This window comes from Heterocephalus glaber, unplaced genomic scaffold, assembly GCF_053883595.1.
Source record: "Heterocephalus glaber isolate CG9 unplaced genomic scaffold, H.glaber_assembly_v1.0 deba00001760, whole genome shotgun sequence".
Lineage (NCBI taxonomy): Eukaryota > Metazoa > Chordata > Mammalia > Rodentia > Bathyergidae > Heterocephalus > Heterocephalus glaber.
The window spans coordinates 6045856-6055573 of record NW_028258457.1 but is presented as its reverse complement, the minus strand read 5'-3'; the positions used below and the strand labels follow the sequence as shown (position 1 = coordinate 6055573).

Genomic DNA, 9718 nt, shown 5'->3' with positions numbered 1-9718 from the left:
CTGCAATCCCAGCACTCAGGAGGGTGAGGCAGAAGGATACCCGAAAGTTTGAGGCCAGCCTGGGCTACATAGGAAGACCCTGTCTCAAAAAACCGAACCGAGGGCCAGGGATTTAGCTCAGTGGTTCCCCTGCCTGCCTCGCAAGCCCAAGGTCCCGAGTTCGATCCCCGGTACGGAAAAAAAACAAAAACAAAAAAATCCCCACCAAACCCAAACCCAAACCCAAACCCAATCTCCAGACAAACAAAATCAGAGGGTTCTTTGCGCGCGGGGGGGGGGGGGGGGGGGCGGCAGCGGCGGTGCGTCAGGGGCTCAGCGATCGTCCCTGCTCCCCTGCGCCCCCTGGTGGCCACACCCGTTCAGCCAGCGGCCCCAGGGGGGCCCGGGTCAGGGATGGGGTGGGGTTCCCAGGGGGCGTCCTTTGAAGCCAAGCAGCCTTAGAGAAAAATAGGAAGGAAAGAAACAGAATTTCCCTTTACAACTGAAATACGTGGAAGGCGCAACCTGCTTCTCTCAGGAGGCCGAAGGCCAGCAGCCAGGGTGGCGGGGGCTGCCCCGGCTGGGATGAGCCCTTGGGAACTTCTCAGGGGTTTTACCCACCTTCTCCCACCCTCCAGATCCAGAGAGGGTGGGCTTTTGTATAACGTCACACAGCATGCGCGGTGACAAAGCCTCCCTATCCCAGCTACTTAGGAGGCTGAGGCAGGAGGATCGAAAGTTCCAGGCCAGCCTGGGCAAATTTGTGAGACCCTGACTCAAAATTAAAAAATGAAAAGGACCTGGGATGGAGCTCAGTGCTTGGCGACCCGGTGCCCTGCTGGCCGCTGCCCAGGTCACACCGACCGGACATGCTCCGGCTGTGGCGGGGAAGTGAAAACTGAGCCCAGAAGAGAGGAAGTTCTTGCAGCTGCCGATACCCTCGGCTCTGCCCATGCAAATCCAGGTCTTTCGGGGTTTCTTTCCTACAGCTTTTGCTCCAGAGTGGAATCCACAGAGTTCCTGAGACACGTGACACGTGTGCGCTGTCAGAATGGCTGGCTCGAGGGCACTGGTGACCTGCTTCATCAGGGCTGGTGGTCACTTCTGCACCCTCCAGACCTGGTCCCCCTGCTCCAGCCACATGGCCTCCTCGCTGTACCTCTGTCCTGCCCCAGGGCCTTTGCACGGGCTGTAAAGGTCACCTGGAGTACTCTTCCCCCAGAAACCTCCATGGCTCCCTCCTTACCTTTCTGCAGCCAATTTAATAGTCAGTTAAAATCACACCCATAGAATTTCCCAGGGCTTCTCTGTATGTCTGTGGCAGTTAGCAGTATGGGACAATCTTTAATTCACTCATCCATCACCCTCGCTGTCGGCCATCTGCCTTCTCTTGGAGGGTGGGGCTCCCTCTCTCACTCTAGTCCCTGGCACACAGCAGGCACTCAACAAACACTGCACTTTGAGTTAATACTCAAGTGTGTTTTTAACTTATAAAATTAAACCCAGGGCTTTTTCCCTGAGTTCCATCCCCGGCCATTTTTTAGTTTATTTTGAGGCAGGGTCTCACTAATTCACTGGGTTGCCCAGGATGGGCCGGAACTTGAGATGCTCCTGCCTCAGCCTCCCAGAGTGCTAGGATAACAGGCATGTGCCATCTCGAGAGGCTGTTTTTGCCTTTAGAACAACCCCTTGATTCTCTGTTCCCTTCTGCAGGCTGGCAGATGTCCCCTTCGCCCCTTCCGTCGTCCACTGTTCAGTCCTGTAGGGGCCCACACTGAGCAGCCACTGTATAGCAGCGATGGCTTCCGTGGGTCTCGGGCACATAGGGGGACAGGGGGAGCGCAGGTGGTTATAGCGCGAGGTCCTGGGCAGGAAACGTGGGCGCTGAGGGTCTCGTGGGGCCCCGGGGGTGTGGAAGCCCTGGGACCCAGGTGCAGCCTAGGCCAAGCCCCGGTGGCAGTGGGAGGGCTTGTGGGGCCTCTGAGGGGCCGAGGGGAGCCAGCGTGGTTTACCCGGGCACAGGTCTTCTGTCCCCCAAGGCCAGAGGGAGGGGACAAGTCGTTACTGCTGAGGGAACTGAGAGCTGCAGTGCGCAGATATCGCCACCAGGGGGCGCCGCATCCAACCTCTGCCCCGTCCTTGCCAGATCAGTGGATCTCTCTTGTGGGCCTGAATGCCTAGCCTTGAGGGCCACGAAAAGGTTCCCATTCCACGCCGCGGCAAAGCCACGTCCCTGCTACAACCTCAGCCTGACATCGATCCTATCCCAGCATCCATTTTGGAGGGTTCTTTTTATTTTTAAAATCATCATCATCATCATGGAGCCATGGTCTCACTATGTAGCACAGGCTGGCCTCAAACTGCTGGCGATTCTCCTGCCTCAGCCTCCCGAGTGCTGGGATATCGGGCTTGCGCCACCACGCCCGGCTGATCCCAACCATCTGAACAACCCCATTCACAGGTCACTGCTGTGCTCTTTGCACCGTTTTACAAACAGGGAAACCGGGCCACTGTCTTCGTGTGGTCCCCCAACCTTGCACCCGGCTGGAGGTGCCAGGCTTTTGCGTGTTGCTCAGTGGAAGCCTTTTCTTTCTGTAAGGACTGGGACCCCAGAGAGGGCAGGCAGCTGCCTGAGGTCACGCAGCAGGTTCCCCTCACTCCTCAGGACACACAGGACCTCCTCCGGGCCCGGAGTGTGCCTGGCTCACAGACGCCATCCTGAGCACCCTGAGCAGCGGTCTTATTTTTAACCTGTTTTGCACCTGAGGCCTTATTATAGCCCTGGGAGGAGGCCACGGTTTCAGTTTGCAGAGAGGCCGAGGGGTGTCTCCCTCCCTGAGATAGGGCGGCTGCCTATGTCCCCTGCGGACCCCTGCTGAGGCCCTGCCTGCCCTCTGTCTCTGTCCTCAGCTCAGCACCTCCGCCTCACTCCCTGCCCTTCTTCTGGGCTTCAAAATCCCCACCTGGGGACACGTGACACTCCCTGGTACCCGATTCCAAACCCTGCTTACCTGGTCCCTCCTCAGGGTCTCTGTCAGCAACCTGCACACTTGGGAGTGTTTATTGCATTTATTTCCCAGTACATGTCATTTAATACTTTTCTTTAAACAGGTTTTATGCCAGGTGTGGTGGTGCCTGCCTAAAATCCCACCCCTGGGGGAGGCTGAAGCAGGAAGGTCACAAGCAGGAGCCTGGCCTGGGCTGCATAGCGACTTAGAGGAAACCTGTCTGAAAATATAAAAAAGGCCGAGGAGGACAGACAGAGAGAACTGGAAGCCAGGACACACCCAGCACCTGCTGGGCACTGCGATCTGGACTGGCCTCCCGGAGGTGGTGACTTCCGGTTACTTTCATCAAGGTTGTGGGCTAACAGGCTTTGAAAGATTTCAGGGCGAGGCCCAGGGAACAGGAGGCTCTGCACCCCAGGGACACATGTGGCCGTGGATGCCAGTCTTGGTCACCGCCGGCTCAAGGTGCCTCCATTTCCCCGCCCAGCCCCCCACAGGCCACTGCCCGCCACCCACTGCCAGCCTCGCTCACTCGTGGGGCACGGATCAGATGCGGCAGCTGTCCTGGACAGTCACTGTCCCCCGTCCCGGTCTGGGATGGGGCTCAGAGCCAGGCTATCTTTAACCCGCGGCTGGGACGCACCCTCCTGGTAAACAGCACTCGAGTGTCAGCCCTGGCACCCGCGGGAACCGCCTGGTCAAGCCGTGTCCCTGCGGCTGATCCCCGAGCAGGCAGGCTGTGGTTCCTCCCTCCCTGAGGCAGCCCTGGGCACTGGGGATGGAACCCAGGGCCTTGAAACTGACCTACTTGCCCAGCCCTTTTTATTTTACTTTATTTATTTTTGAGACTGTCTCACTATGTAGCCCAGGCAGGCCTCAAACTTAGTGACCCTCCTGACTCGGCCTCCTGAGTGCGGGATGACAGGCGTGTGCCAGCACAACCAACCCCCCACCGTTTCTGGAGCGGGGTTTGCAAGTTGTCAATGAATCGGTCAGCACCCTGGCCACGTGGCCACAGGCGGGCCACTTGACCTCTCTGAGAGTGATTTTCTTTGTTCATAAATCTCAGATACTAATTTTATAGTAAACTTTTGGTTTTGGTGGATTGTGGATCCAAACTAGGCCTTCACACTGAGCTACATCTCAGCTGTTTCTATTTTATTTTGAGACAAAGCCCCGCTATGTTGCCCATGCTGAGCTCAAACTTGCAACCCTCCTGCCTCAGCCTCCGGAATAGCTGGGACAGCAGGGGTGCAGCACATTTACTCCCCTATTTAACAAGGCTCCACCCCCAATCCCACCCCCCAGCCTCAGGCTAAGCCAATCAGCACCGCGCATTCGGGACTGGGTGTGTACAGTCAGAGCCGTGGGAGGATCTTGCAGGGAAGAGGATGTGGTCTTCTCCTTTTGGATGGGGACCAGGGACACAGGTCCCCGACAGTGCAGGCTGCCAGGAGGCCTCCTGCACGGCCGGAGCCTGTCTGAAGGGAGCCCATGAACCTGGTTGCCATGCTGAGGCCTCCATCCGGAAGGACAGTGACGTCCTCAGTCTGGGCTTCCGAAGAGTGCTCACCTGGTAGATTCCGCTCCGGGTCCTGCTGGGGTCCAGGGACAGTGACACTCGCGCCCACAAGGCCAAGAGGCTGGAGCTCTGAGGCAAGACAGCCCAAGGTGAGGGCGAGCAGGAGCTGAAGCAGCACCACCTGGCAGGGAAGGAGCAGGCCTGTGCTGTCTGCCGGGTGTGTCACACGCCTGTCATCCCAGCACTTGGGAGGCTGAGGCAGGAGGATCACAAGTTTGAGGGCAGCCTGGGACACACAGTGAGACCCTGTCTCAACCAACCAACCAATCAACCAATAGGGCCAGGGCGGTAGTTCAGCCCCAGTACTGGGCTACAATAAGGGCTCAAAAAAATGCTTCTGTCAGGTTGCCTTGAGAGTAGTCGGGGTAAGGTCCACTCCAATAGCAGATGACATGGTCGCACCATGGCTGACCAGTGTCACCTACTGGCAGCTGTCTGGCCCCCAAAGGAACCAGGAGACGGAAGAGACACCTAACCCAGCTGACCACCAAAGCAGAGTCCCCAGTGTGGCCTTTCCCACTGTGTCTCTCGGTGGCAAGTGTGACCATTGGCCTTGGCAACTTGACTCATCGCTGGAGAGAACAGCCCCAGGCCCCAGTGCGGTTGGGTGGGGACCTGGCAGGGAGGCGCCTTGTGGCGGGGGTCGGTGCTGGTGTGGAAGGGCAGCCAGGACTCAGGCTCGGGGACCCATGGAGCCCATAGCTTCCCTCAGGGCCCGCCCTGGCCTCCTTGGCCCCGGCTTTGAGTTGAGCAGCCCTTCCTGTGCTTGGCAGCCCCGCCCCAAGGCACACCTGTGGACTAGTTTGGTGGGGTTTTGACAGGGATTTGCTATGTAGCCCAGGCTGGCCTCAAATTTGTGGCAATCCTGCCTCCTGCCTCCGCCTCCCAAGTGCTGGGATGAAGCCCAGGCCCCCACGAGTCCGGAAAGGGCTCTCGACTGAGCTGCACCCCCGTTCCACCTTGGGCTTTCCTATCTGCACGGCAACACCCACTCCAGTCCCAAAAACAGCCGCAAGGAAGCGCCAGGCGATTCTATTCCAGTACCTTCCTTTAATACCATAAACGCAGCACAGAGACACAACTGCAGCCCTCGGCTCTGCTCTGTGCTCTGGAAGAGACGGGAATGGCGCCCCCTCCTGAGGGAAGTCGAAGCCGAAGCCTATCTTATCAATCAATAATTTCCTAGAGAACACTGCAAATCCACACCTAATTCCCCTTGCAGGGCAGTGTGCTGGGCTCTGGGGGCCCATCTGCAGCTGACCTGGGGCAGCTGCCTCTGTCGCACTCCCGCTGCTCTTGCTCCTGGAAAGGACCCTGCTGGGGGACCTCTCTGGCACCCACACTTGCCCTGTGGGACTCTGCGGACCTGAACCCAGCTGGCTCTTGGCTTCTGCTTTGTGGAGCTGGGGCTGCTCACTGCCCAGCTGAACCACCAGCCCGGCGAATGGCCCTGGAGCTGTTCCTGGGTCTGGTCCTCGGAGCAGGTGAGGCTGGCACAAGCGACCTGTTGTTTGAACTCGTAGACAGTGCTGAGCCAGGCGCAGGGTGGCAAACCTGTCAAGTTTTGCTGTCGTTCCTTCAGCACCTGACCTCATCCTTGGTAAGAAGAAGTTCTTTCATGTGAATGCAAAGTTGGGAGGCCCATAAAAACAAAGACATCTGTCCTTGTGACCAACTGGGGCTGTGACCTCTGACTTCGCTCCCCCAGTCACTTCCCGTCACAGGCGAGTCAGCCACCTGACACACCACAAAGCCCTCAGGCCTTGGGTTGAACATCGAGTTCGACAATGAAATTCCTAAGAAAATCACTAAGGAAGGCAGCAGCATCTCCGGTCGTGTGTGCAGTGCTTGGACACTACCTGCTTACTATGTGAACAAACCAGCCGCAAGCTACTCAAGTGGCAGGCTGCCTGGGCTGGGCGGGCTCGGGATGACCATGCTGGAAGGACCGAGAGCGGCCTTGCTTCTTGACTCTCCAACTTCTGGGAGGCCTGGTCCTGAGTGTGCTAGGTGCCTTCGCACAGGAACTGGGGGACCAGTTCTCGGCCCCTCCCTGTGTTTCAAGCACAAGGGAACAGCTCCTCCGACACCCAGGCAACAGCACGGAGGCGCTGGCGTCTTCTTCAGCCGCAGGATGGGTGGGTGGGCTCCCGGAGCGACGCTTCTGAACTCCCTTCCCCTCTGCATAGGTGGAGGAGGCGGGAAGCAGGGGAACCCTTCTGCCACCTCACGCTCACCTCGCCAAGGCGAGAATGGGGATCTGCCGCCCACCTGCCCACCTCTCCCCTCGGCAGGGTGGGGAGGTCAGTGCAGCTCAATGAAAGCCTCTAGCTCCTCGGGGATGAAGCCTTTGTAGGGGATCTTGTTCCTGTCTAGGGTGCGGGCGGCCAGGCACTGCAGGGTGACATAGTTGAAAGGTTGCACGGAGCTCCTGGCCAGCAGCTTCTCGTCCAGCAGCTCGTAGGCCGTCTTCTTGAAGGCATTGGTGGCATCCATGTGGGCACCAGCCTCGATCAGGGCACTCATGATGGCCGGGCAGTTGTTCTGGGCCGCAATGTGCAGCGGGGTGTTGTTGTCAAAGTCCCGGCTGTCCGGATCGGCCCCACAGTCCAGCAGCACTTTGACCACATGCAGTGAGGGGAAGGTGCCCACGCGGTAGCGGCCCACGTTGGTGGTCTCCTTGTCCACTGCCATGTGCAGCGGTGTGAAGCCATTGCGGCCACGGGGCGCACACTTAAGCAGGCGGTAGACGGTCTGGTGCTTCAGGTGCTCCTGGCTGGGGCTGCATTCCACCTTCCCCAGCAGGTAGAGAAGGTGCAGGATGATGGCCAGCGCCTTGGTGAACTGGGCTGAGTCCCCAGGCTCCTTGGGCATCTGCAGGGCCCGCTCTACCTCCCGTACCCCTTTGCCGAGCACCCCCATGAGGTCTGCAAAGCCAATCTGCGTGCCCTGGCTGCCCTTGGCAGCCCGATCCTGTAACACATAGGAGAAGAGTTCAGCAAAGGACAGGAAGCTGCTGGCAGTCATGGGGCTCAGCGGCTCCAGGTTCATTTGCTGCATGTCTAGGGCATACTTCCACAGGTGGATGCAGCGCTCGAAGTTGCCAGAGTCGGCATACACTGCACCTCGGTACCGAATATAATAGGATGTGTCTGGGTGCGAGGGGCCCAGGATGCGCTCTCGGATGAGCAGAGCCTGCATGCGCATCTCATCCGGGTCTGTGATCAGCGCTTCCAACTCCTGCGAGGTGTTCACCTCCCTGGAATAGTCATAGGCCAGGACCAGCTGCTGGGGCTCCGGTTTGGGCAAATACTCGCCCCCCTGGTGCCGCAGCTCCATAGCCCGTCTCCAGTGTTTAAGGGCCCCAAGCAGGTCACGCTTCTTATCCACGTAGGTGGCTCCCAGCAACTCCAAGGCTTCCACAGCAGCCTCCCTGCTGGTGGGGCAGCAGCTTTCATAGGATTCGCTGTTGACTTGCTCCTCTGCCGAGGAGCTGCAGCTGCGAGCCCCTTGCAAGCAGCCCTGGCTGGTGGAGCTGCCTTCCTGGATGAGCCCTGGGGGGGTCTGCTCCTGGCCAGGCTGCTCCTGGATGAGGTATTCCACGATGTTGGTGTGGCCGGTCACACTGGCTGCCAGCAGGGGGGTCATGCCGTAGCCGTCGCGCTCCATGCGGGCGTTGCAGCCCAGCAGCAGCTGCAGGATCTCCAGGCTGCCGGACTCGGCACAGTCGTGCAGGGCAGTGTTGCCCTTGGCGCTGCGCCGGTTCACCTGGGCGCCCTGCTCCAGGAGGTAGCGCGCGATTTCGCGGTGGCCCTTGTAGCACGAGATCATGAGACACGTGTGGCCGTGCCGGTTGGCGACCTCCAGGTCGGCCTGGTGCTCACCCACCAGGTAGCGAACCACCTCGAGGTGGCCATCGAAGCAGGCAGCGCGCAGGGGCGTGGAGTTGGTGCGCGTGGTGCGGTTCACCGAGGCGCCGCGCCGCAGCAGGCTCCGCACCACGTCCAGGTGGCCGGCGGCCGAGGCGGCCCACAGCGGCGGCGCGCCTTCGATGGTCTCGCCATCGAAGTGGACCGAGCCCCCGGCCTCCACGCTCGCGCCGCACCGGTCCACCAGGTACTCCACCACGTCCAGGTGGCCGTAGCGGGCGGCGATGAGCAGTGGCGTCCCCCCGGTCGTCACCTCGCCCATCAGCTCGTCAAGCTCTTCCCGGCTCCGGCCGCTGAGCAGCTTCTGGAGCAGCTGCAACTTGCCGTCATGAGCGGCATTGTATACGGCAGTGTGGAGGTCCATGGTCTGGGCTGTCGTCAGGCCATGGGCTGGCCGCGGGGGGGACAGGGAGACGGCAGTTACAGACCAGAAGAGCAACCGACAACCTTCACCGTCTCCCTCGCCGCCATCTTAGGGGCACTCGGGGCGGAACAAAATGGCCACCGCGACCGGGCGCCCGTGGGCATTCGTGGCCTTGCCGGGAAACGGAGTCCTCTACCATTCCAACTCCATAGAACGCACAAGAAACAGTAGAGGCGGAAGACTACATTTCCCAGAAAGCATCGGCCCCAACCCAGCAAACTGCGAGCAAGATGCATACTGGGAATTGCCGTTCCAATAGAAACGGGTCGCAGGGGAAACCAGCTATTAACGGACTACCATTCCCGGCATGCCATGCTACCATGCTTTCACTTGGGCGACTCGGGGAAATTTGGTGACGTACTTCCTGTTGCTGTCATTGTGCTGGAGCCGACCGGAAGCCCAGACACAAGCCCAGAAGACTCCATTCCGCAGCAAGCCGAGCGAGCTAAATTGGCCAAGCGGGTCTGTCTAGGGCTTAAAATGAGGGGGATCCGCTAACCGGCAGAGGGCGCGCGCCACTTGTGTGGCGTGGACCTGAGGGGAGCTAGGAGGACAGAAGGCGATAAGGGTCGATCTTCATCGCTCACTCATTTTTCATTCACTTATTCATTCTCCTACATCTCAAACATTTATTTCTGTTGTACTGTATGTTAGGTGTCTCTTTGTCTCTCTTTCTCTCTTTTGATTGTACCCAGGCCCTTTGTACAGGGTTCGTGCTGAGATTACAGGCATGCACCACCACACCCGGGTTTATTTTTTATTTTAAAACAAAGATCCTCCCAAGTAGTTGGGATGA

The 9718-nt window shown here is 59.1% G+C and overlaps 1 protein-coding gene across 1 annotated transcript; it reads right to left on the bottom strand.

The window, feature by feature from the left end:
* Positions 1-5599: 5599 nt before the first annotated feature.
* Positions 5600-9424, bottom strand: Fem1a (fem-1 homolog A). The gene has a single exon (XM_004865716.4). The coding sequence runs from the start codon at positions 8860-8862 to the stop codon at positions 6874-6876; it is 1989 nt and encodes a 662-aa protein (XP_004865773.2). The 5' UTR covers positions 8863-9424; the 3' UTR covers positions 5600-6873.
* Positions 9425-9718: the final 294 nt, after the last annotated feature.